At 37.1% G+C, this 27,851-nt stretch overlaps 1 protein-coding gene across 1 annotated transcript; it reads left to right on the top strand.

Annotated features, from left to right (window-relative positions):
* The first annotated feature begins 3,364 nt into the window (after window positions 1-3,364).
* LOC122028808 (phosphatidylinositol 4-kinase alpha 1-like) lies at window positions 3,365-27,303 on the top strand. Its single transcript, XM_042587724.1, has 26 exons — window positions 3,365-4,495; window positions 4,875-5,216; window positions 5,315-5,476; window positions 5,845-6,015; window positions 6,170-6,328; window positions 6,421-6,548; window positions 6,802-7,108; window positions 7,868-8,036; window positions 8,247-8,464; window positions 9,082-9,240; window positions 9,328-9,510; window positions 9,975-10,496; window positions 10,589-10,945; window positions 11,710-11,924; window positions 13,007-13,190; window positions 13,334-13,470; window positions 13,559-13,709; window positions 13,926-14,192; window positions 14,340-14,417; window positions 14,587-14,634; window positions 17,960-18,132; window positions 18,229-18,424; window positions 22,715-22,855; window positions 25,811-26,019; window positions 26,092-26,253; window positions 26,711-27,303. The coding sequence occupies exons 1-26, from the start codon at window positions 3,518-3,520 to the stop codon at window positions 26,967-26,969; spliced, it is 6,075 nt and encodes a 2,024-aa protein (XP_042443658.1). The 5' UTR covers window positions 3,365-3,517; the 3' UTR covers window positions 26,970-27,303.
* The last annotated feature ends 548 nt before the right edge of the window (window positions 27,304-27,851 follow it).

The following is a 27,851-nucleotide window of genomic DNA, read 5'->3' as shown; positions in this document are numbered from 1 at the left end:
GAGCATTCTCAAGCTCATGCCGGATTGGATTTGAAGAAAGGATGAAGATCAGTGTCGGATTGGTCGATCAGGCGAAACATTCCCCGACCGGGGAGAAGACCCCGATCCGTCGTGGACTTCGACACAGGGATCACTCAAACACCTGCCGCTCAAGGGAGAACAATGTGCAGAAGCCGAGCGACTACCTCGCTCGGCCTGACAGCGAGGCACGACATCGATAGAAATTTGACTTTAGCCGAGTGATTTCTCCGCTCGGCCTAGCAGCAGACTCAACATTAGCCAAGCACGCGAACAGTGAACTTTCGGCCGAGCGGTCATCCCGCTCGACCCAACAATAGATCATGCTAGAGGATTTCTGGCCAAGAGGCTATCCCGCTCGGCTCGACAACATACAGTACACGGGTAGTGGACTTTCGACCGAGCGGCTACCCCGCTCGGCTCGATAGCAGACAACACGTGGACAGTGGAGTTTCGACCGAGAGGTTATTCTGCTTGGCCAAGTAACATACACAGCAGGATATCTCTCGACATCCTTTTAGGAGCTTGTGCTGTTGATAGGCGGCATGGTCAGACAAAGGATCGTAAGGCGAAAGCTTCCACTATCATTTCAGAGATATGCTCGGTCCGTTAAGGTATTGTGTCAGGGATACTTTACTGACACATCTTTTCAAGAAAAGATTTGAGATGCGTGCTCGTCTTGGGAAGCATACACATGCCCTTCCGAAGCTCTATATAAAGGGGGGGTCCAAGTATCGACGGAGGTATGCTTTACACGTGATTTCTACTATTGCGCTACATTTCTCGTTGCTTCTTCTTGATTCATTCGGAGATTGACTTGAGCGTCGGAGGATCATCGCCGGGGACCCCTTCCCTGGCTCGGCACTGACGCTGCTTGTGTTGCAGGCAGGAGCGAAGTCCACAGGAGGTCAGTAGGAGCGCCACATCTCTAGCATCAATCTCATTGACTTTCAGACAGGATCACTGAGCTAAAGCATCCTCTGACTCATGCCAGATCAAATCTGAAGAAAGGATGAAGATCAATGTCGGATGAGTGATTTGTTGAAGATGGATGCAGAATAGATGGAATGATGGAAATAGAATTTTGAAGGAAATGGTAAACTCCTATCTCCTTCATAACTCTATCAATCACAGAGATGGATGGCCTTTTTACTCTCCTCTTGGAATTGATCAAAGAAGCAGAAGGATGACTTGTGGATAGAAGTTTCTCCGAATACTTTCCGGCAATGTGGAACCACAATTGTTCTGGTTGAAGACAATGAACGGAGCTCCGATGGTGGTAGCTTGCGGCTAACATCAATGGAGTAAACAATCAGATCTGAAATAGAAGGATGAAGTGGAGTCGTGCGGTTGTTGATGGATGGATGTCAACCGGAGGAAGGGATGTCCTTGACCTCACAAAGATCACTTGCGGTGGAAGGAAGAATCGAGGAAAAAGATCGCCCGCCTCCTCTGTTTCATGTTTCTACTATAGAAAATTGACGAACGAAACACTGTAGCTTCTCCCTTTTGAATTTGATCTCGATTTGAATCAATGACTTGGAAACCTCTGGTTCTTATCCAACAGTGGAAGTCGATCTAAATCTGATCCAAAGCTCCAGGTCTTGATTAGTGATCTTGATCTACTCTCTATTTGACTTGGATGATCAGGATCATGATGGATAACTCAGATCTCTTCATATCTTGGTTGGACGACCCAGATTACTCTAGAGCTTGATCTCCTCATTCTAATCCTGATTTGAGCTCAATTCAATCCGGCCTATAAATATTAGCTAAAATATCACAAATAGAATATAATTTGTATTTAAATCTAAAATGAATCCAAACTTTTAACATATGATATAAATGCAGATTTAAACACGTAATCAACTCAAAAACATGAGTATAGAATCCTAAATAATACAATAAAATGATAGTTATCACTGCTTAGAAGTATTAGTATAAAATTAAAAGTTTGTATTTGTTAAGGAGGATCAATGTAATTTTAGAATTTGTGCTACTTCAATAGCTTAATTATCATATCAAAATATTGTGATATTTCGGGAGCATTAATATAAAACTAAGACATAAACATAAAATTAAAAATTTGTGCTATTTCAAAATCATCAACATAAAGACTAAGAGTAAGAAATATTTATGAGTTCATACCTTAAAGAGCATTTTATGCTGATAACATATTATAATTTAATAGTAGTAAAAGAGAATTATCTCAATCGTTCTACACTTCTACTAAACATCCCTATTTATAGGATAGGTGGAGTGATACAAAAATAGAAGAATATAGTGATATATTAATCAACGATCAGATCAAATCAAATCAATTATCTATTATAAGACTTTATTCTTTAATTTTTTTTACCCATTAAAAAAAAGAGTAAATTAGAGAAAAATCCTTAAATACAACTTCAACTTTGCATGCAATTTCCATTTTTAAAAAAACTTTATTTCTACTCCCTGCATGTAAAGTTTTGTTTGCTTCAATTCCTTCGTGTAAACATCGTTGCCTAATTGCCCCTCATATTTTTTAGGTATAAAAAGTTCAAAAATGAATATAATTTCTCTTAAATCTAATACTTTAAACTAGAATCGAGTATATATTTTTTTTTATCAAATTGAGCACGATTTTTTCCAACTTAATATAATTTATCCTAAATTCAGCACAATTTAAAGAGAATTTAATATATTTTTCATTCAACTGAGCACTATTTAAATAGAATCTAGTATATTTTTTATCTATTTGAGCTGGAAAAAAGTCGTACTCAATTTATTAGAAAATATACTAGATTCTAATTTAATATACTAAATTTAAGAGAATTATACTCATTTTTAAAGTTTTTATATTTTAAAAAATATGAAAAGTAATTAGATAAAGTGGTATCTATTATGTTTGATTAAGAAGTAGAAATAAAATTTTTTAGCAATAGAGATTGCATCCAAAATTTAAATTGTGATTAAAAATTTCATGTATTTTTTTTAAAAAAATTCAATACTTTTAATTTATGTTATCAAATTAAAAATTGATTTTGATTTGAAATATTTAAAATTACAAAACTTAATAATATTCGTCACAAACTTATTCTAAAACTAAGATAACAATATTTACTAATTAACATCAGCACTAGTAGCTAGCAGTCCGTACAACATCAAACACTTGCGATCAATTTTCAACATAATTTCGACTGCGAGAAAGCTTATTTTTTATTAGAAAAATGAGATTACAGATAAATAAGTGTGTGAAAAATAAAGCAGCGAAAGTGCCTTTGTGGGTCCCCAACCTTTTATTTCCAATCAAATAATCACGAGAGTCAATAGTTGTGTGGGCCCACAAGCAATCCTACGTGTTGATTCGAAACCGCTCTGGAACCGCATCGAGAAGCAGCGAAAAATCAGAGGACCAGGGTTCGATCGCTCTCCGCCTTCCCCTCCGTCTTCTCCTCCCTCGTTTCTCGCAGCGGAGGAGTTTTAATCGGCGGACTCTCGTGCGATCCCACATTTCGCCATGGAGGCCCTCATAGAGCTTTGCGATCTCGTCGCGCAGAACCCCGAGATCTTCGCGGACAAGCTCGCCTGGATCTGCTCCCGCTGCCCTTCCTCCGCCCACCGCCTCACTGACAACGGCACCGCCGCCTCCCCGGTTCCTCCACCTCGGGCCACCCGATCCCAGCTGCACGCACTCGTCGCGCTCTCCCGCCTCCTCTCCCGCTGCCCTACGGCACCTGCATCAGCCCGCGCTCCCCTCCTCGATTTCCTCCCTGCCATCCCCGCTTCTGCCCTACGCCCCTCCTTCTGGCCCCAGGCGTTCCCCCTTGACCAGATCTCCCTCTTCTTCTCTGACCTCCTCCAGTACGCTGCCCAGGCGGCTGAGGTCTCCCCGGAATTAGCTGCTGAATTCTCGGGCTTCTTCGGCTCGACCGTCGTCACCGCCGTCTCCATCCTCAACGGCAGAGGAAATGGCGACCCTGCCATCGCCCGTGCCTTTCTGTCTGCTGTCTCCAGGAGTTGCCCCACGATCGGCCCCTCTGACTCGGAGCAGCTCGTCGGGTGCCTCCTCGACCAGTTCGCCTCGCCCGGGACTTCTGAGGCCTCAGCCAATTTGTCACTCTCTGAGAACTCGTCGTCGTGGAGCTCATCCGTGCAGAGCACTCCAACTAAGGGGAAGTCGAAAGATAATGATAAGGAGATTGCTGACGATGCAGCGAGCGAGGTATCCTCCACTATGTCAAGGGGGAATGAGAGCTCTGAAGGCATTGCTCGGGGTATTGCAGATCTATCTGTTTCCAAAGACGGGTCAGGTGCAGCTAGGCAAGTGGTGGTGACATTTGAGGAAGAGTCCTTGGAGAGCTTAGAGAAACATGAAATTGCCTTCAGGTTGTTTGGTCAGGTGCTAGATAGAACTGGGGCCGTTAAGTCTGAGCAATTGGAGCAGGTCAGGAAGGTGGCTACGCAGCAGATCAAATCTTTGCCTGTATTTCTCAAGGTGAATTTCTTTTGCGCCAAGGCACATTTATGCTGCACCTTTTATTCCCTTATTTATGTGCTGCAATAGTTCATATACTGGAGAAACCATAAACTTTGTTTTGTTATCTTTCGGTGCCATATTTGATATTTCAATACACAGTCGGGCATTTATAGCTAAGAAAATTACATCTTTTTGGACCAGAGCTTACCCATGACCATCCCATATAAGTGCAGACCAGATGTACATTTCTGTAAAAAAAAAACCAAATTGTTGACTTATGAAAATTAACTACTACCTAAAGCAGTTCATGGTTTGTCTGTTTCAAACTACATACAGTTTGCATAAGGGTTTTTCTTATTAGGTTGCCTGAAGTTTTTGGTCGAATATCCATCTTCAGGTCCGCAAACGTGAATGGAGGGAGCAAGGACCACAACTGAAAGCTAGAATAAACACAAAATTGTCTTGTTGTCAGGCAGCAATACTGGTTCAGGTTAAGAGCCTAATCTCTCTAGATTCAGATGGGAAGTCCTCCAAGGATTTATTGCGTAGAACACTTGCTTTACTCCTGGATGCTGCTGAAGCTTGTTTACTCTCTTTATGGAGGAAATTAAAAGTATGTGAGGAGCTTTTTAGCACGTTGCTCAGTGGAATTAGTCAAATTGCTGTGTCCCGTGGCGGCCAGCTGTTGAGGGTGTTGCTCATTCCCCTAAAGCCACTTGTTCTGACGACTTGTGCTCAGGTTTACTTCTATCTTAACCTTGTATGTGGGTATTTCTGTTCTTAAACTGCAGTAAGTTCTGAAATATATCATTAGCTTTTGCTCTTTGCTACTTGCAGGCTGATATGCTAGGAAATAATCGTGGAGCTATGTTTGAGACAGTGACTAAGCTATGCTGTGAAATAATTGAGTTTGGATGGAGCAAAGATAGGGCTCTTGTTGACACTTTTGTTATGGGTTTAGCTTCATGTATCCGTGAAAGGAATGACTATGAGGAGCAGGTTTAAGACCTCTCCTTACCCAAGAGAAATGTTTTTCCGCCTAGAATTGTAGTATGTTACATTTTTTTTCCTCATGCATTATTTGACTAGCTTGCTTTTGAGAATTGCTTAAAAATGTTAAATCCCATCTATCATATTTTTAATAAACCTAGCTATTAGCTGAAATGGATGGAGTTTCCAACAATTTCGTGCCGCTAATGGAAGATAGAACTGTACACTAGTTTGTACTCTAATGTTTGAGTTTGTATGATTACTATTTCATTGTTGAGCTGCTCTCTGGCATTGGTTTCTTATTTCAGTTTCATCTGAGCTTTCTTTAATTGATGAATTTAAGTGGGATTCCCATCTGAAGTCTTTGTCTGTTGCAGGATGGGAAAGAAAAACAAACGGTTCCTACTGTGCAACTCAATCTTATTTGTCTTCTTGCTGACTTGAGCTCATTATTGAAAAAGTGGGAAATTGTTGACATGATACTGCCTCTCTTTATTGAGAATCTTGAAGAGGGCGATGCTTGTACTCCAAGTTTATTACGCCTAAGAGTACGAAATCTTGTCTCCTAACAATGTCTATGCTAGGCAGTTTGATCATAACTGGGTTTTCCTGTAATATTTGCTCTAAATATTGGTTGCTTCTATAATTGCTGTCATCCATATTTTGGCAATCAAGCTCAACTGTGTTTCACAAATATTTCAGCTACTAGATGCAGTATCTCGCATGGCTTGTTTGGGTTTTGAGAAATCCTATCGTGAGACTGTAGTTCTGATGACTAGAAGCTATTTGGATAAACTCAAGAATTTTGGACTGGATGAAAACAAAACACTTCCTCCAGAAGCTACTACAGAGCGAATAGAGGTCTGTTTCATTGTTTCTTTGGATTTTCATATTAGTGTTGACATGCAAATTATAATTTGTTAGTATTTCTAACTGCTTCAAGTGTATTCTAGACACTTCCTTCAGGTTTTTTTTTGATTGCTTCTCACCTCACCAGCTCAAAACTCAGATCTGACTACCGCCATAGGCTTTTGTGTTTATGCTCTGATGTGGGTCTAGCTGCCGAATCAAAAAGTGGAAGGTAATGCTGACCCTACACAACATTCTCCATACCTTGTCTATTGGAGCATTAATGCAATAGCTAGTCACTTGATTGTGGAAACTTGTTCTGTATCTGATATGCTTGGATAATGCAGTAATGTTGAAGACTGGCTTTGCAATGTCAGTCGTAGATTACATCATTCTTCAGAACCTTCCTAGTTTTGGGTAGATATTAAGGTGTTATCTTGTGTTTGACTATTTGTTCCCTGACAGCTGAACTTATGTATTTTTAGGAGTGGTGCTGATTTCATGGGACCTTTACTTCCTGCAGTTGCAGAAATTTGTACTGATTTTGATCCTGTTGCCAGTGTTGAGCCTTCTCTCTTAAAACTATTCCGAAATCTATGGTTCTACATTGTTTTGTTTGGCTTAGCTCCTCCGATTCAACCAACTCAGATCTCATCAAAGCCAGTATCAACATCATTGAGTGTTCAAGGAAGCAGTAGTGCCATAGCACTTCAAGCTGTAGCTGGGCCTTATATGTGGAATGAAGAATGGTCCATTTCTGTTCAGCGAATTGCAAAAGGAACACCACCACTGGTGAGACAATGAAAGAATTTGGGATATTGTAAAATTATATTTATTATAGAAATAAAATATTTTGATATTCATGCTTACAGAAATTCTGTTCTGTTGATTAATAATTTTACCTATGAAAAATATCATACCCTTAAAATTTGTCATGATATTGATAAAGGTTCCTATGGTACATATGCCCGGCATCCTTATCTTTACCTTTAAAAATGAATACATTGATGCTTGCTTAGTTGCCGGCCTTTCCAATATTACTAGGGAGATTCCATTTTGATTATTTGCAGCAGAGCTTCGATGTTTTGGAGGTTCATAACAGCTTTTGTTGGCCTATTACATATGATTTGAGGTTGAGTCTTGTAATGAATGGTATGTGGACTACAAAAAGACAAGTATTCAATTTGACCTCTTATCCTAAGTTTCACTATTTGGGTCACTATATGGGGTTTTTCTTGCCGTTCGACTTTTTGTAATCTTTAATTCTTACTGGCACCTAGATCATTTAAATGATTTTTAATACATGTAGAGTACGACTTTCTTTGTTCCTGTTTAACTCTCCATGAACCATTAGTGAGTTAATTTAAATCATTTGGTCTCATTTTTTTTAATTTATTAATCAGGTTATTCAACATGTATTTACAGAACCTATGAAGTGTCTTGGTTATGTATTACTAGATTACTTATCAGCAACAGTCTTCTTTATTATTTTGGACCTTCATAGATATGTGTTTCAGATCTTTTCATGATCTTATTTTATTTTGATTACAGGTTGTTAGTTCAGTGAAATGGCTGGAAGATGAATTAGAGCTAAATGCACTTTCCAACCCAGGAAGTCGACGTGGCAGTGGTAATGAGAAAGATGCTGTTGGTCAGCGAGCTGCTCTTTCTGCTGCATTAGGAGGGCGTGTAGAGGTAGCAGCAATGAACACAATTTCAGGTTCAAGTCAAATTTTATGTTATAATGACGTTCTAATTTTTATTATTTTCCATTCCACTTGTATTTCGTATGATTTTCCATTTTCTTTCTAACCTAAACTGTTCCTGTTCTGTTTAAAGCTAGCTTATTCAACATTATCCTTGTCAAAAGGTGCTTATCGTTTGTTACAATCTTAACTAATCTAATATGGATTACTTTTTTGAATTACAGGTGTTAAGGCAACATATCTTCTTGCAGTTACTTTTTTGGAGATAATACGGTTTCGATGTAATGGTGGTGTAATTGACACTGATTCCTCATCACCTACACTAAGAAGTGCATTTATCTGTGTGTTTGAGTACCTGCTTACACCCAACTTGATGCCAGCTGTATCTCAATGCTTGACTGCAATAGTGCATAGGGCCTTTGAAGCAGCAGTTTCATGGCTGGTAAGCCTCTGCATCATTTTATGAGATTTGCTTTTCTGCTATTTGTTCATAATTTTGTCAAAATGTTTTTTTCCCTCATATTTATTATGTCACCTGGTTTTTCCTAGTCACAATTGTATCTGAATTTGCATAAACTTTTGACATTTGTTTCTCTAGATGTGCCCTCCTAAGCCAGTGCGTCTACAATAATCCTTTTGTCAACTATTTGTGTTGTAAACTTTGTTTTTTCATTGATTGTTTTTTTTTTTACATTTTCTAGTGTTTTAGAGATCTGCTCTGGTTATTGGAAAATGAAATTATGTGTACATGGTCAATAAGAGGCAAGTTAGATATTGTTAAAGGTGACAATCAAGGGAAGTCTTTAAACATTATTTATGAATCTCTTTTGGAACATTTATTACCATCCTCCGACTTTTGTTGTAAACTTGCAGCCAAACTTTTATGTTTCAGCCAATCGCTACCTTTCCTTTTTGTTGTGGGAACTGTCATTATGTCAGTACAATTCCATTGTTTGAATGTTTGCATGGTTAACTACCTTCCTTGAGGGTTGGTCAGTTTGAATTTCCTGATGAAACAGTAGCAATTCTTCTAGAGATCTATCTTTATTGCTTATTCAGGAGGAAAGAATATCTGACATTGGAAAAGAAGCTGAAACAAGAGAATCAGTTCTTTCTAGTCACACGTGCTATCTTATAAAAAATTTGTCACAAAGGGATGAGCATGTCCGTGATATCAGTGTTAATTTGTTAACTCAGTTGAAGGAAAAATTTCCCCAGGTTTGTGTTTTCTTCTAAATATCTAGATATAATATGTCCATTTATTGTGTTTTTTTTTTCCTGGAAACTTGGCTATATTATCTGCAGGTATTGTGGAACTCCTCGTGCTTGGACTCGCTTCTCTTTTCAGGTCATAATGAATTACCATCTATTCATGTTCACGATCCTGCTTGGGTTGCCACAGTTCGTTCTTTGTACCAAAAGACGGCTCGAGAATGGATCACTACTGCTCTTTCTTTTGCTCCCTGCACTACCCAGGGGCTTTTACAGGTTTTCTCAAGAACAGATTATTGAAACCTTGATAGATGTTTATGTGCTGTTAAAGGATTAAATAAAAGAAATTGAAATTGAATGCTGTTACTGGGTTTAGAATAGTAGTTATATTCCCAATGCATTATTAGCATTACTCTTTTCCTCGTAGATGTTAAGTTAGGATGTATGCAATTGATTCTCATAGTGGACCTGTTTTATGTTTTTGAGGAACTTTAAGTTTGTATACCTTGAGGCATTAAGAGAATAACAACACACTTAAATCTTTTTTCTATGCTCAATTGTAGGATAGACCTTAAAATAATTGAAACTATGATCAACTTCATTGTAACTGATATTTAATGTGCAGGCCAATTTATTGCTGACCTTTTTAGTTCAATTTTTTTCCTACTGAATCTTGTTGTTCCCTAGTGACTTTTATTCAGTTTATTATTATAAATATTGATGCTCATGATAACTGTCAGGAAAACCTATGCAAGCCAAATGCGTTGCAGAGAACACAACATGCCTCAGATGTTGTATCTCTTTTGTCTGAGATACGTATCTGTACAGGGAAGAATGATTCTTGGAATGGCATTAGGACAGCAAATATCCCTTCTGTTATATATGCTGCAGCTGCCGCTTCAGGAGCCAAAAAGGAGCTCTCTGAAGGTTTTGTTCTAGAAGTTCTGTCAATTGCTGTAGTGAGTGCGACAGTTAAGTGCAACCATGCTGGAGAGATCGCAGGCATGAGAAGGCTATATGACAGTATAGGTGGTCTGGGTATGTCGGCAGTTGGTCTGGGACTTGGTCTTGGTCAATCTATGAATGGGATGCCATCTTCACAGTTAAACCTTAAAAAAGAGTCATTCAATGAAATTCTTCTTTCAAAATTTGTTCATCTACTTCAGCAGTTTGTAGGTGTTGCTGAGAAAGGTTTACCAATTGATAAGACATTATTTCGTGATACTTGTTCGCAGGCTACTGCACTACTTCTATCGCACTTGGTATATCATCCAAGACATTTTTCGCTATTAGTGTGCTTGGTCATTACCTTTTTTTCATGGCACTTACTAATGTGTTTTTTGATAATGGTCAGGATTCTGACTCTAAAGTTAATATGGAAGGATTTTCACAATTATTGCGCCTCCTTTGCTGGTGTCCTGCTTACATTTCAACTCCAGATGCAATGGAGACTGGCATCTTTATCTGGACATGGCTAGTTTCTGCACCTTCTTTGGGGGCTCTTGTCCTTGCAGAGCTTGTTGATGCATGGCTGTGGACTATAGATACAAAACGCGGTTTGTTTGCATCAGAGATGAGATATTCTGGTCCTGCTGCAAAATTGCAGCCACATCTTGTTCCTGGTGAACCTCAAGCACCACCAGAGAAGGATCCAGTGGAAGGGCTAATTGCACACAGACTCTGGCTTGGCTTTTTTATTGACCGGTTTGAGGTTAGAAACTCTATGTTTTTTCCCCCTTGGCTGATGAGGTTAGGAATCACACACTCGTATTCTCCCCTGTAGTTCACACTTGATGCACATTACTTCTTCTGACTCAATTTTCTTGATCTCATCTTATAACTTGTTTTTGCCATGGGTTGTTGGGACTTGGGATGCTTGATGATGATCTCATTGCACTTCATAACTCAACGTTGTTGCCTGCTTTTTTATTCTCAAACAATTCTTGAAGGATCAATGCCTTTTTTTTTAAAAAATTTTCAGTATTTGTTGATGTAGGGTAACTATTGGCAAGAAATTGGTGCGCCTAGTAGTGCCACAATTGCAGGATACACATCCATGCTATGTTTTAAATGTGTGGCATGTTGCCATGTGGGATCAATGATATTGACTTTTAAGTCCATGGAAGAAATTAAGAAAGAGAATTGAGGTAATATCAGAGAGTATAGGATATTGAGAGTTCCCTGGAGGAGAAATGAGGTGGGATGTGGGTTATGTAGAGTGAAGAATTCTAGCTATTACTGATGTACAACCCTGTACTAAAGTGATTCAATCAGAATGCAGTTCTTGCACCATGTGGTCATCATGCCATTCATTTATTGCACTGTTTGAACCAAACATGCCGTTCCATATATCTTATGAGTTTTCAAACCATCATTGTTGTATTTTCATGCATTACAGAATCTAGCTTCCTATGTGTATGTGATTTCCTGTGTTCTTTAAGTCTTATTTATGTTGTGTGATCGTATTGTTGGTAGGTTGTTCGACATGACAGTATTGAGCAACTTCTACTTCTAAGCAGACTGGTGCAAGGGACCATGAAATCTCCTTCTCAATTTTCTCGCCATCCTGCTGCTGTTGGCACGTTCTTCACTGCGATGCTCCTTGGACTAAAATTTTGTCTATGCCAGTCACAGAAAAACTTGCGGAACTCTAAGTTGGGCCTTCAGTTATTGGAGGACAGAGTCTACCGGTAAGTAGTTTGCATTTACTCTACATTGTTTTGTAATAATGATGAATAGGTTACTAGAAGGTGATCAAATTTTCTTGATCAAGTGAAAATTTTGCTATACAGAAACATATGGCTTGTTGAATTGTAAATATCTTTTCATGTTCTTCTAATATTGTTCTCTTATGTTGTGTAATCCAAAGACTATACAATTATGTATATTAAGAAATAAAGGAATAATGTTTTAGTAAAATTTTTTATTTCTTGTAGAAGTGCAATAGATCTTTATTAAAAAACGTGCTCTCGTTAGTAGCCAGCAAGGGATTGGATGTTGAAGACTGTGAATAACAGTTTAAAAAACAATGTCACACCTTAGAGGTGGAGTCAAATGCATTTAAGTATCAATATTGTCTCTTTCTGGGTCTTCAGCAGATAGGCTCCCTTTCAGGAGCTGTCTCTTCTGCCTGTCTGATCTAGCCTGTTTTTTGCTTGTCCATTCACAGTTTGATCCATTTTAACTTAAGGATAATAATTTGCTCATCTCTATCAAGAGCCTATATCCAAAGAAACACCAAATTTATCCAAAAAATTTGAAATATGACAAGCTAGATTGAAGCTTGAAATCTCCATGCAGATAAACAAAAAATCAAACGCTTATTTATACTTTAGAACAAACCATTAGGATATGAGGCTTTGGAAATAATCCTTGATTCATGATGCAAAAGGTTTGTCCTCAAGGAGCATAAGAAAATGGAATATGGAACTTGTATGAATGTATTTGACTGTTGTTTACTTTGCCCTTATCCTTTGCTACTTGATGACACTTAATACTGTCTTTTAGCTGTAAAACAGTTTCTTTGGCTTGGTTTTTCTTCCTACTCTGTGTCTGATCCATGGATCAAGGGTTAATAGTTTGGTACTAGTTTTATGAACCATTAGTCAAATGATAATATATTGGTGTACTATATAATATCGTATAATGAATAGGCTCCAAAATTATAATTATCTGGCTGGTACTTTATGATGGCTATATAGACAATTCTTGTAAGCCTTTTGCTATATGTTCATTTGGTATAATTGGGTAACATTAGTTTTATTGTTCACAGTGCTTCTCTTAGCTGGTTTGCTTATGGGCCTGAATGGTATGAAACAAATAGTAAGAGTTATGCTCAGAGTGAATCCCAATCTGTTTCATTATTTGTCCATCATCTTTTAAATGAACGAGTAGATAGTATTGCAATTGATTCGTCAACAAGAGGAAGGGCAAATGATACCGAATTGACTAATATGGTATGTGCTAGCCAAAAACTTAGTCCTGCCATTTTTAATGCTTTCATTGCCCCAGCTTGAATAGTTTTCCACTTGGTAATGTGTTGAACCTTTCATTTTGTTAGATTGCTTGATTTAAATTATCTGTTCCACATGATTTACAGACAGATATATGTCATCCTGTTTGGGGACATATGGATTCCTATTCTATAGGAAAAGAGAAGCGCAAGCAGCTGCTCCTAATGCTTTGCCAGCATGAAGGTGATAGGTTGGAAGTCTGGGCACAACCCCTAAATAAAAAGTAGGCCTTTTAAATCCTTTCATCCTTGCATTTTTTAAGCAGCATAATTTCTATTATCTTTTATCTGTTGCAATGCTTTTTCCTACAGAGATAACATATCTCGTACTCAAATTGGGTCAGATAAATGGATTGAACATGTAAGAACTGCTTTTGCCGTAGATCCTCGCATAGCTCTCTGCTTGACTTTGAGGTTCCCTGCAAATTCACATATTGCATCTGAAGTAACTCAGTTGGTACAGGTATGTTTCTTCCATTTTTTGGGACAACAATTCCTATCTGGGGATGGAATAATATAGAATGTTTTAGTTGCAACAAGTCTTCTTAGAACTTTTGCAGATTCAACTATTATTTCTTTTCCTGAACTCTTGCCGTATGCATCTTATTACATAATGTCTTTTTTGTCTGTATGTATATATCTGATTTTATCTTCTTTTTGCTCTAAATTTTTTTAACAGACACACATCTTAGAGATTCGTACAATACCTGAAGCGTTACCATTTTTTGTCACTCCAAAGGCAGTTGAAGAAAATTCTGTGTTACTGCAGCAACTACCACATTGGGCCGCCTGTTCCATCACTCAGGCTCTTGATTTTTTTACCCCGCCATTTAAGGGTCATCCCAGAGTGATGGCATATGTCATGAGAGTTTTAGAGTCCTATCCTCCTGAACGGGTGACTTTTTTTATGCCACAGCTGGTACAAGCTCTCAGATATGATGAAGAGGTGACTGTACAATCCAAATATTTATTTTCACTAGTCCCATTGGTTTTAGCATCAGCTATGTGACATGCATGGTTAGCTTTTAACTGAACTAAACTTGGCCTAGCCAATTTGCTTCACTTAAAGTTATTGTCTCTATGGTTTCTGCAGAAATTAGTTGAAGGCTACTTGCTGAGAGCTGCTCAAAGAAGTAATATATTTTCTCATATTTTGATTTGGCATCTTCAGGTGCGACCTCTGCTTGTATTTCACACATGGTTTAGAAATTTCTGCACTGATTGATTATTCACCATCTACTTCCTGTTCACTCCCTATGTTAGTCAATGTAGTCCAGAAAATTCTTGTGAACTTCATTCAGAATTCTCCTAATCCTTGGTCTTCTATTCTCTGATGGCAGGGTGAGTCTTGTGAACAAGAACCTGGAAAAGAAGGTGAGGTCATCAAGGTAGGTGATCTATCCCTAGTATTGCTTAAAAACAGCTACTGCTACTTGCTTACCTGTATAAGATGACATGGTATTGAATCATTTTAGCTGTCTTAGATGTCGGGTTTAATGGTATAACTCTGCAGTTTCCTAGCTTCTATATTTTCTTTATTTCTCAAATTAGAAACCAGTTCAGAATATAATGTCAAAAATCCAAACAAGAAGAATGTGCTATTTTTTTATGGAGTTGACTATTTAGCTAATTAGACTTTTTCCCATTGGATTAATTGTAGAAGTGGAAAACTTTAATTTGGAGTGTAGGAAAGTCTTTTTTTTTTTTTTTGCAAATATTGTAATCAAGGTTTTAAATCTTGGTTTATTTTTGTTGACATGAGCAAAAGATCTCGTTCCACTTGTGTACTAATACTGAGCACACTGGCACAACCAATTCATACCTCCAAAATGTCCATCGCTCTTTGTCAACTCTCCACCTGTTGTGTTGCTTTGTTTCTTCATTACTGGCTGGGAATGAGGATGAGGAATCTAGAGTGAGACAACATTGTTACTCCTCTCCTCTTTATAACCTAAAAATTTAACTCATAACCCATATAAACCCAACCCATGGTTTGGATAATTGGTTTTGTGTTGGTTGACATGAGCATAATATTTGTTCTGCCTAGGGGCTGACACATGGAACAACCCTGTGCACCATGACAACACCACCCATCTACGACAGTGAGGCTTCTATGGAGTAGTCTCGATGACTGCAAAGCTTTTGTGAGGTTCCCCAAGACGGTCCCTGCATGGTGAGGAGTGCATCCACTGACACCAACACTGGCATGACTGATGTCTTGTTCTTGCCATGATTGAAAACGTAGATTGCAACCAGATTTCAAACCTTGTATTAATCCATTATCAATCAATTCATGAACCTAGATCCACTAACCCATTAAACTTACTCCTATCCCCATTGTACAAAACGATCTGAGGTCTTCTTCCGACCTTTTCCTTCTGGCTGGCAACACCACATTGTTTTGATGAGGCAAGGTATTAACTTCTTCTACTCTCTTTTCTCTTATACTTCTCCTCCATCACCTCAATTCCACTCTCCACCTTAGTGGTTTAGTGGTACCACAAGCACCACGTGTTCGCACATTGACATTGCACCAATATTAATTCATTGTGATTGGTGATCTAAACTTCTGCTTGGGATGACATTTTAAATCTTGATTCTAACCATAATGAGCATCACTTTGAAATTTTTATAGAAGGTTTGATCATTTGTCTTAGACTTCATGAACTACTAATATTGTGACAATAAGGTCATGTTGGTAAAGAATAAAAGAAGAATACATGCATGATTCACATTGCAAATTTAAGATCAATCTTCCCTAATGAGTTTTAAGGACCAACTATAGTTCATAGATCATGGTTCAATTAGGAATTCAGTGTCCACAAGAAGCTTTAAATTTGTATTTGGAAGTGCTAATGCAGATGTCCATTTTAAGAAGTCATTCATGTTGGCATCCAGACCTCTAGCAGTTGGACATGAACCTGTTTTTTGAATTTAACTCTCTAGGAGAGAAGGCACAACTAGGGAAAGAAAGTAGGGAGAAAAATTCATAGGAAAAGGATTGGGAAATATTTTTCTAATTCTTAGTTTCCTTGGAAAGAAAGAAAGAGTTAGAGTTTTCTGTTCAACCATTTCATTGGAGGGAATGAAACTTATATTTGAAAACTTTGTTTGTTAAAAAATAGACATAGATTTAAAAGAATAATTTTTTAATTTTTAAATATTGATTTGAGCTCCATCGCATGCAAACGTCACTTTCCATTTTAATTGGATGTAAGCAACATAGTGGATATTTGGACAATCTTTTCTCCATCTTTCTTCCCTCTCTTTTTCCACCTAAGGAAAATGTTGGAGTTTTTTTTTTCTTTTCCATTTGCATTTCGTTTTGCTCATATGAAACACACCCTAAAAGCTTTACCTTTTGGGATTCACCTTTTATGGGATAGTCAAACTTTGAATAAGTGACGTGTTTCATAAACTATGGGTGGCTTCGTATTTGGCTTGCTTGACTTTGTTTCGATGGTTTTCTTGTAATACGTGCATGGGTTGCATTCGTGCTTGCTAGTTAAACTCCACAATACTCAATTTCTTCTCAACTTTTCATTTGTCATTTGTTCAGCAATTTAGAATGGTTAGATCATACAAATCCTTTAGCTACTTGTCCACCTGGGAGTACAAACACCACCTCTGCGAGTTCATATTCAATGTAGATGCATAGTCACAGTGTTTGCACTTCCAATGCTATTGATAAATTGTTAGTTTGTCACATGTGGGACCTTTGAGTGCTTTCACTGCCATTACAACAGACTTTCAGAGAAATCTTTGAGAATTTTAGAGATAAAAGAGGTCAAGGGAAGTTCAAATGAGAACTGGAATATATGGCAGTTACGTCCTGTACTTTGGTAGTTTGCCAGATTCGCATCAATCACCATAATTATATATGTTACGTGACACATATGTAACCATTGGTCAAGGGTGGTTGACTTGGTGATGGTGTTTTCTCTAGCTGGTAAATGTTGGGTGTTTATACCCAGTATCTGACAAGATTTGAAACCATGGTGGACCCATGTAGTTGACCATTAACAAGTTCTGTGAATTATGGGCTCTAGCGCATGTACTTCTGGCTTTAAAATTGTAGTCTCTCTTGCTCTTTTTGAAAATTCAGACCTGCTATAACAAATAAGAACTGGTTCAGACTTCTGAATTTGACAATTATTTTCAATTCTCTAAAATTCAAGTTTTTTCTGAAATATGTTAGCTAATTTCAAGTGCTAGGAACTAGATCATTCTACTATAATTGTGATGCTTTAAGCAATTATATATAGATATCTCAGCAATACCACTGTTGCCTTTATGAAATTATCTAGTTCATTTTTGACATACTGAATCTCTTTTCATAGGGTTAATACTCATGAATTGCTGAATGTTCTGCAAAGCTGACATTATATATATATATATATATATATATATATATGAATCTAGAATGGATTTCATTGGCAGACATCCTTTTCTTCCAGATGTTATGCTTTTGTTGACATTATCAAATTAATCTCTATGACTCATGGTTTCTATTCTGTTAAATATATGGATTTACTATTTAGTCTGCTTATGTTCTGAGGTTTCTGTTAGCAATGAGTAGTCTTTGCACGTTATATCCACCTCACAGAACTGACTTTGAGGAGTGTGCTTATTGATTCCTTATTCATGCGGCTGTATTTATAAATTCTAACATGTTCAAGCCTTCACTTGTTTTTCCTTTTCGTGTTCTTATAGAGCAATCCCTTTCAAGCTATGCTTCCTCTGGTCAGGCAAAAAATTATTGATGGCTTCACAGCTGAGGCCCTCGACTTGTTCCAAAGGGAGTTTGACTTCTTTGACAAAGTCACATCCATTTCTGGTGTTTTGTTTCCACTTCCAAAGGAGGAACGCAGAGCTGGTATTAAAAGGTATCACTTATGTCATACATTGACCTATTTGGTTGTTTTGGTTGGATGATGCTACAGGTTGTGTTCATAATCCTCTTAATTGGACCTTTGTTTCAGAGAGTTGGAGAAAATTAGTATTGATGGTGATGATCTCTATCTACCTACTGCTACAAACAAAATAGTTCGGGGTATTCAGTTGGATAGCGGCATTCCCCTTCAATCAGCAGCAAAAGTTCCAATAATGATTACCTTCAATGTTGTGGATAAGTATGGTGATCCTAATGATGTGAAGCCACAGGCCTGCATATTTAAGGTAAGCTACTATCAAGTAGTGTTCTGGGTTTGAATTTTTTTCCTTAATTTATTGTTCCATAGTCATGGTTGTAGATGTATGGTTTCTTTCCTTGATTTAGTTGTAATGCTCAGCCATAATGGATTTTTCTCTAAACATAAGCATTTGAGTACAGATTTAATTCCTTGAAAATTTTCACATTTGCATGTACCTTACACAGCTTGTTATCGAAGATGCCCTTTCTGATTCCCTTTATCATCTTGAAATTCGGGCCACTGTATTTGCTTCTTCAGTCAACCTGGTTTTGTTAAGTAAACAAATTTGAAAATTTGAGATAAATATTTAAAATTTAAAATTATATAGTAAATTCTATCAACAGTATATTGATGTTTATTTTAAAATTCATTGATACACCATGCACACACATATAAATATATAATTCATCTTTGTAATATACGGTGCATATAAAGCATTGATAAAGATCTTAATAAATGAATAAAAAAACAAACATATCTTAATTTGACCTAACTTGTCTTTGTTTAAGATAGGATTTTAAAAGAATTTGATTCTCTCCGATTTTGTGGGATCGCAATCTTTCACCAAAATTTTTTGTCCTCATCATTTATCAAATAAGAGCAGATTGACCTATTCTCGGCTTGATTGGTTGAATTGGCCAAGGTTTAAAATATCGTGCCATTTTAGCTAGTATAGTTGAAACTTCTTGTTCAACTAGCCAATCAAAATTGCATAGTACTAGGAAGGACAAGTTTGGTTGCTTGAAACCTAGGTGGGACCAAATGAAGCTATCCTCATCTTGTTAGTATCCATTGAGCCAAACAGGAGACCAACAAAGGACATACTTGAAAAGTGGAGAAGAAGACGACGAACAAGAAGCAAAGGAGTGGTTGCAAGAGGCAGTTTGTCTGACTTAAGATGACATTGTATTGTGTAGTGTCGCCCAGTGCTGGCAAAAAAATTTGTTCCACTCATTGATCGAAATCAGCACTGGCATGCTCGAGGTACTACGACCACGGAGGCGCCGCGTGCGCATCACCGAGGCGATGTGTGGGCCTCACGACCGCCACGCGATGGCCTCACGGTTGTTGTGGAGGCCACGTGCGGGCCTCACGATCATCACGGAGGGCACGAGCGGGCCTCACGACCGCCGTGGAGGCCTCGCGAGTGCGGAACGTCTCGTGGCCGTCGTGGAGGCCTTACGATGGCCTTGCATTCACTGGCAATGACGAAGGCGGAACAAGATAGTGCTTTTAATTAAAAAACTTATGTTAATAAGTTCAATCAACTCCTAGCTATAGTTAGTATAATTTAAATAATTTTAATTAAACTCTAATAGACTATCCTATTAATTATATATATATATATATATATATATATATTTAATATTTAGATTATTTTTTTATTTTATTTTATATATTTATATTTAAAAAATATCGAAACCATATCGACACGGCATGATACGGTACCGAAATCATATCGTTCCGGTCTAGGACAAAAATCTCGGCACGGGTTGAGATTTTAAACCTTGATTGAGGCACTTTGTGTGCACCTGTAGGTGGAATTCACTACTTCAGAGGTTGAGTCTCAAGTGATTATAAGTTAGCCTTTTATGTTTATAATAGTATTTAACTAGTATTTATTGTATAAATTGCAATTTACACTTTATGTTTATAAGTTACAATTATTTCTATCAATTAATTACACAATACATTATATATTAATCAACTTTTATAATTATTATAATAAAGTTAGAGTTTACAAAGCTAGGGGTTATAATTTAGATGGATGATTTGAGGTGAAATGATTTCAATCCATTTCATGCTTTAAGAGTGGGAAAACTTCATTCTGCAACTATTAAATATAGTAATTATTAACAAATTATTATCCTAAAATTATAATTAAGATAACTAAAATGAGTGAACTGGGCAGGCTAAGCAAGTCAATTGGGCTATAGATAGCTAATTGGGTCTGCTAGGTTGTTGAAGTCACTTAAGTAAGATTGATCAAGCTGAGTAAGCAATGAGGATCAATTGAGCGGCTAATCAGATCAGTTTTGGAAGATGGTCGGTAAGTGATTAGACCAAGTGAGCTGGTTAAACCAATTATTCTACGCTCGATAGCTAGGTTGGGCCAGTCAAATTGTTAAGTTGATAAGGTCAAATAGATTGAGTGGAATGAATCGGTCGAATGCTTAAATTGGACCAAGTAAATTTTCCATTCTGTGGATCGATTGAATCAGATATGTCAAATAGATGAAGTAGATTGAACATTCTTAAATAGATAAGATGAACCATGTAAGTTAAATTTTCCAGAAGAATTAGACAAACAAAATGGTAAACTTAGGTTGATGCATTTCACTAGTTATACCATTTATTATTGTAACTAAACAAATGAATGAAATGAATTGTTACCCTTTTCATTTCGTTCCATTCCATTCCATTCCTAATCTCATTTTAACACTGTTCCATTCCATTCATGTGTATTAAATGCACGCTAACTGTAATCTTCTTTTTTCTTGATTGTGTTAAGAAAGGGATCAATATTTTTTTGTATTCTTAGTACACGTTATGTGTGAGTGGGCATACTTGACCGCCCAATCCCATGAGATGTATCATATTAAAGTTGATTGGCAAACACTTATATCAAAAGCTTGAGTTGCTAGAGAATGGACAAATCTTTTAATATTTTTAATAGTGTGTTTCCTGGGTTTTCTTCCTTCGTGCTCATTGTCACATGTGGTTCTAGATGGTGCAGTTAAAAATCTCTATCCAGTGATGGGTCAGAACCTTATGAAGTGAATCTTGGTACCTTGGTCTTGTTGCTATATGGCATAGATGACGTTGATCACTAGCCTCAGCGGTGAAAGCTATAAATGATGTAATCCTGACATAGTAGCTCAGTCCTCAAAATAGAGCTGCAACAATAGCCATTCTAGAAAATAAGATAAAGTTTTCCTAGTATTTGAAAAAAGGATTAAATTAGCCGATTCATTTCCAAATGCTTCTTACATGAAACCATAAATTTAGGCATTAGCAAATTTCAATCTCAGATGCCCTTTCTATTTCTCTTTGCTTGAGATAGAATTTGTTACACTGAAATTTCAGTTGCAATATTCAGTATCAGTGATCAATTTTCTACTGTGCAATTTCAGGTTATAGAAAACTTGAGTTTCATATGTAATTTTATTAGCAATAATTTACCCATTCTTTTTTTTTGGATACGGATAATTTACCCATTTTTAGTTGAGTTTGTTCTGTCAATGAATTTCCACTGTTGGATGCAGCCTGAATTATATTCAGTTCTTCCATCGGTATTTCTGTGAAGTAACTTGACTCATTTTTTTCTTTCTTGTATTTTGTATTTCTCAAGAATGTAAACATATAGCTTGGGATTTTTCCCTTGCAGCTAAAGTTTTATGAGGTAAGTGATCATGACGTTCTTTCTATTTGTGTTAACATTATAATATACACATCAAGATTTTATTTGTTTTGATATTAGTGACATTTTGGATTTGCTTTCTATCCTTGTATAAAGTATACAGTATACTTCATTTTTAGCTAAAATATAGCAACTACATTGTATCAGCCAAGAGTTTTTTTGCAATCCATACATAAAGTAACAGTGAAGTCAAACCTGCATCTAACTACATTCTAGCAACAATTTATGCTGCATTATGAAAGAATCATTTGGCAAAAACCAGGCAGCTGTCCAGTCCTTTTGCAACACTAAAGTTTTGAATTACCACAGCAGGATGTTGACAGGATTAGCATTGACTATTGCTCCTTGTCATCCTTAAGACATTCAGGACTGGTGTTTTCATGTGTGAATGGTTGGTTCCTTTGTATAGGTAGAAAGGACATTCTTATGCTTAGGTGAAAAATAAATAGACATGCCATCGGATGGTTAGAAGTTTGGCTCATTATGGTGGCCTATCATATTAGGTTAACCTTACCTCACAGTTTGAAAAATTATGTTGTATAATCAGAGGTCAATTGCAAGTAAGTAATCTCTATTAAATTAGCAATAATGATTGCCATATCATTTCCTTATGCCACAATGTTGAAAATTTTCACCATCATCATCAAGTCATTCATTTTGTCCCAACTATTTGGTGACGGTTACATGAATCAGAGTTTTAAGTTGATCTGACTTAGATTCTCTTAATGGTTTGATCTGACTTAGATTCTCTTAATGGTTATGTTTTGTTTAAGTTTTACATTGTTTTAAAAAGCCATTTGGTCATTGTTTTCATTTTTAGAACTGTCACTTGCAATCTAGTTGTCCTCATTATAGGTTGGAGATGATTGCCGACAAGATGTTCTTGCTCTTCAAGTGATTGCCTTGCTCAGGGACATATTCAATGCTGTTGGATTGAACCTTTATCTGTTCCCTTATGGTGTTTTGCCAACTGGACCTGAGAGAGGTATAATTGAGGTAAGTTCCACTTAGTGTTATCTGCTGTGATCCTTTAGATGCTAATAGTTAATTCAATTTTGATCTTTATTTCAGTTACCATTTCCTTCAATCTTTAGGAGCCATCATTAATTTTCCCTACTACTATTGTTTTGGTTCAAAAGGACAGTCCGGTGCACGAAGCTCCCGCCATGCGGGGTCCCGGGGAAGGATCCATTGTACGCAGCCTTACCCTGCTTTTTGCAAGAGGCTGTTTTCAGGATTCGAACCCGTGACCTTTTGATCACATGGCAACAACTTTACCGTTGCGCCAAGGCTCCCCTTCAATGAACTATGTATATCATCTTGAACAAACCATATACTTCCTAATTAAAAGAAAGCTTATCATTATTGTGGGATGCATGAGGTTTTCAAGCAACCAAATGTTTTCATTTTGATGAGCCCATGCATGCCGATTGTTTGTTTTGATTGGCTAGATGGGTGAGACTTGGGTTGTCCTTTCAATGAACTAAGCAATTTGTGGCTTGATGCTGTTGATGGGAAATTTAATGTGATGCACGTCAGGAAGTACAAGAAACTATCATGAGTTTGTGATATAGAAGCATGTGTTTAGAGTAGAGTTGGCCAGGTCAACTGCAAATAGCTAGGGTCTTGCCATGCCCAGGCCGGCACACCTAATAAGTGCAGGCGAAGCACCAGATTTGTAATCCATGGGTGAAGTTCAGCTCTATTTTTATTTATAAATGAATAATAATACACGTTAAATATTATTTTAATGAAAAATCAATTTTAGTGACATTATTTGTCAAATTTAGATATTATTATAGTTATTTTAAAATATCAATTTTAATTAATTTATATATATATATATATATATATATATATATATATTGTTTGAATTATAGAGCCTGTGGGGTTGAGCCTAGGTTGGCACAGGCAAAGGTCATTCAGGCCTGTGCTTGTGTCAGGCAAGGCATGCCCTGGAAACCCTTTTCTGGGTTATGTTTGGCATGACTCATTTGGAGCTGTGCTGGACCAGGCATGACATAGGAAAATCGAGCCTAATGGGCTTTTGTCATGCCTAGCTCTGGCCGGTCCACTGACAGTACTAGATTGGTGAGTAGCAAAGAATATGTTCGAGGGCTGCAATTTGTGACAAAGTTAGCTTGAGGAAAAACAGAGAGAATTTTGAGAGCTATGAAGTTAGGGATCTTAAATGAGTTGGATGTGTTTAAAGGTTTGCTTTTAATGGTCTGATTGCTTGATTATAGAATGCCATGCTGAAAGAATGCAGTATCCATTTGCTGTGTGAAGTAACATTGAAACATGGTTTCTATGTCATATTTGGAACTTTTAACTAATTAAAATTTAGATCCTTGCTATCCTGTGGTGTTTAAGTTATACAACAACAACCAAGCATTTTCCCATTAGGTGAGGTCGACTGTATGAATCCTTTTACGCCATTGAGCTCTATCTCCTATTATATCATCTATTTAAATAAATTTTATCTTGTTTTATTATTGCTAACCAAGTCTTTTTTTGGTCTTCCTCTTCCTCGTTTGACATGCATGTTTATCATAGTTTCACATCGTCTAATTGGAACATTTATTGGTTGTCTAAGTACATGTCCGTATCATCTTAAATGTGTTTCCCGAAGTTTTTTTTCAATAGATGCAACTCCGACTTTCTCTCTAATGCTCTCATTTCTTATTTTGCCCATCCTCATATGTCCACACATCCACCTTAACATCATCTCTGCAACTCTTATCTTTTGCTCATGTGCTTGAGTCATAGCCCAACATTCAGCTCCATATAATATAGCAGGTCTAACTGCGGTTTTATAGAACTTACCTTTAAGTTTAAGAGATACTTTACGGTCACATAAAACACTCGATGCTCCTCTCAATTTCACCCATCCTGTTTGTATTTTATGTAAGACATCCCTCTCAATCCCTTCATCGTTTTGCAAAAATGATCCTAAATATTTAAATCTCTCGGTTCCGGGCAACTCGTCCTCTCCTCTCTTAACAATTGTTTCATTACTTCTAATATTGCTAAATTTAAATTTCATATATTCTGTCTTTAATCTACTAAGCTTAAAACTTTTCCCTTCTAGTGTTTCCCTCCAAGATTTTAGTTTAGCATTTACTCCTTCACGTGTTTTATCTCCCAAAATAATATCATCTGCAAACAACATGCACTACGGTACTGTGTCTTGAATGTGCGCAGTGAGTTCGTCCATAATTAGTGTAAAAAGATAGGGACTTAGAGCTGATCATTGATGTACCTCTATCTTTATTGGAAATGCTTCAGTTACTTCCCCTGAAGTCTTTACTCTGGTTGTTACATTCTCATACATATCCTTAATTAGTTCAATATATGTTACGTTAACACCTCTCTTGTCTAAAATTCTCCATATAATTTCTCATAAGTTTTTTCTAAGTCAATGAATACCATGTGTAGATTTTGTTTTTGCTCCCAATATTTTTCAATTAATTGTCTAAGATGTATAGCCTCTAATGTCGATCTTCCAGGCATAGACCCAAATTGAATTTCTGTCACTGTGGTCTCCTTGCTTAATCTTTTTTCTATTACTTTTTCCCAAAGTTTCATATAGTATGACTCATTAGTTTAATATCCTATAGTTTGCACAATTTTGTACGTCTCCCTTGTTCTTATATAAGGGAACTAGAGTACTTATCCTCCATTGATCAGATATTTTTTTAGTTTTCAATATCATGTTAAATCACTCTATTTATATCAAGTATGCTGCCATAATATTCACATAATATTAAGTTATATCACTCTATTTTCACATAATATTAATAGTTAATAATAAGCATTTAGGTTATAGATGCTGCCATGTTATTGTTGAATGACTTCACATCAAAAGTGAAACTATTCTTGTGGACAGTATTTGTGTGTTTTTATGTGCCACACTGAATTTCTTTTAATCTAGTTATTATAATTCTGCAGGTTGTTCCTAATACTCGTAGTAGAAACCAGATGGGAGAGACTACCGATGGCGGTTTGTACGAGATCTTTCAACAAGATTACGGGCCTGTAGGTTCTCCTTCTTTTGAGACTGCACGAGAAATGTTTATGGTCAGTAGTGCTGGTTATGCAGTTGCTAGTCTTCTACTTCAACCAAAGGATCGACATAATGGCAATCTCCTTTTTGACAAGTAGGCTTTTAATTTATTCGTTTCTTCACAGATTTGATGACTTTCTAGTAACTAACTCATCCTAATTCACAGCCAGGGAAGGCTTGTTCACATAGATTTTGGGTTCATATTGGAAACATCTCCAGGTGGTAATATGCGATTTGAAAGTGCCCACTTCAAATTAAGTCATGAGATGACTCAATTGCTTGACCCTTCTGGATCAATGAAGAGTGAAACATGGAACCAGTTTGTCAGGTAATTGTTTCCTTATTTGATTGCTTGTATGGTGAGAAGGTTCTCGCACTGAATATGATGCATGTTGACAAAATCATTTTGCATATACTTGTCTATATATCCTGCTGCATGTATGACTACATTGAGTTTCTGTACAAAGTCGCACCGGAAATGTGTAAATTTAAAGTTGGCCTAATTTGTAGATTATTTTAAGGAGCTCATTTGCCATGTCATGCTTGCACAAACCATCGCAGAATTACAAAATGAAAAGCTTTATCACCAAACTCGATACTGCTGCAAATGTAACCAATTGAAAGTTTTGTCCATATCAATGAATAGCTTGTGCTATGCAGTAGTAGCAATTCAAAGTCATGCTAGCCATCCGTAACGGCATCCCCAGGCTTCACTGTTTAGGAATTTTACAGCTGACGTGTAACTGTTTGCTAAGAGTTGATTATCATTTGCCCCGTTATTTCAGCTTGTGCGTCAAAGGATACCTTGCAGCACGAGTCCACATGCAGGGAATCATTACGACGGTGCTTTTGATGATTGACAGTGGTCTACCGTGCTTTAGCAGAGGAGATCCCATAGGCAATCTTCGGAAGAGATTCCACCCTGAGATGACTGAACGTGAGGCCGCGAATTTCATGATTAGAACATGTAATGACGCGTACAACAAGTGGAGCACGGCTGGCTATGACTTGATTCAATATTTGCAGCAAGGCATAGAAAAGTAGATCGAAATCAATCTATTATTGTCTGTACATATAAGATTTCCCGTGTTCTTATATGTTAAAGATGTAGCATAAATTAGTCACGATGCTGGTTTGTTGAGGCTGCAAGCACCCGTGGCGAGCTTGTCATGGTCTGGTCGGCCCTCTGAGGTTTCTCGTGTTTATTCTGCAATTGCAACGTGAGTAATTTGCTGGACTTAAGGGGTGAGTGTTTATAGAATGTTTGATCCCTTGAGGATCACAGACATTTTGTTAATCACGAAATTCTAGCTCATCCTTGTGACATTGTTGTTTCAAACCCCATGAAATATATTTTCTCGAAGTCCCATCCTTGTAATATTGTTTTTTTAAGCCGTTGTGTTTACTGCTTAGCCATGAAATATATTATCAAGAAATTTCTTGGTGTTTCTTTTTCTTGAAGGAAACAGCAATCATTTATTTTCTCGTATAAAACTCTCATAAAAGCATTTATCTTTCATGCTCCACGCCCTACCCTTTCAGGAACCAATTTTGATTATAACAATTTGCTATACTACAAAGTGAATCCAGAATGATATACTATAAATTAATTATAAGGCAAATAATTTGCAGAAGTTGACACAACATATCTGAAGGAGAAATCTGAGATTACGAGCAGGGATCCTAGACCTGTCTAGGATCCCTTGACCACTCTTGGATATTTTCATAGATTTAGGGATCAGATTATTTTTGTCCATATGTTTTAGATTAGAAATGGATTACATAGAATTACGATTAGATCGTGGTTATGATCCTAGTGTAATTGATTGTGATCCCTTCTTGGATTTACCATTTCTTCATGTTATAGTTTAGATCGGGGCGGGTGATCGGAAGTCGCCTGAAAGTCGCCTCCCACTTGAGGCCCAG

This window comes from Zingiber officinale, chromosome 10B, assembly GCF_018446385.1.
Source record: "Zingiber officinale cultivar Zhangliang chromosome 10B, Zo_v1.1, whole genome shotgun sequence".
Taxonomy (NCBI): Eukaryota; Viridiplantae; Streptophyta; class Magnoliopsida; order Zingiberales; family Zingiberaceae; genus Zingiber; species Zingiber officinale.
Note: the sequence above shows the minus strand (reverse complement) of the source record. Positions and strands in the feature narration are given on the sequence as shown.

Excerpts from the sequence above, each read along its gene's own strand:
- LOC122028808 (XM_042587724.1), top strand. The coding sequence starts at position 3,518 with ATGGAGGCCCTCATAGAGCTTTGCGATCTCGTCGCGCAGAACCCCGAG. Across the intron at positions 6,329-6,420 it reads CTACTACAGAGCGAATAGAG|ACACTTCCTTCAGGTTTTTT; the intron begins GTCTGTTTCATT and ends AGTGTATTCTAG. Across the intron at positions 7,109-7,867 it reads CAAAAGGAACACCACCACTG|GTTGTTAGTTCAGTGAAATG; the intron begins GTGAGACAATGA and ends TTTTGATTACAG.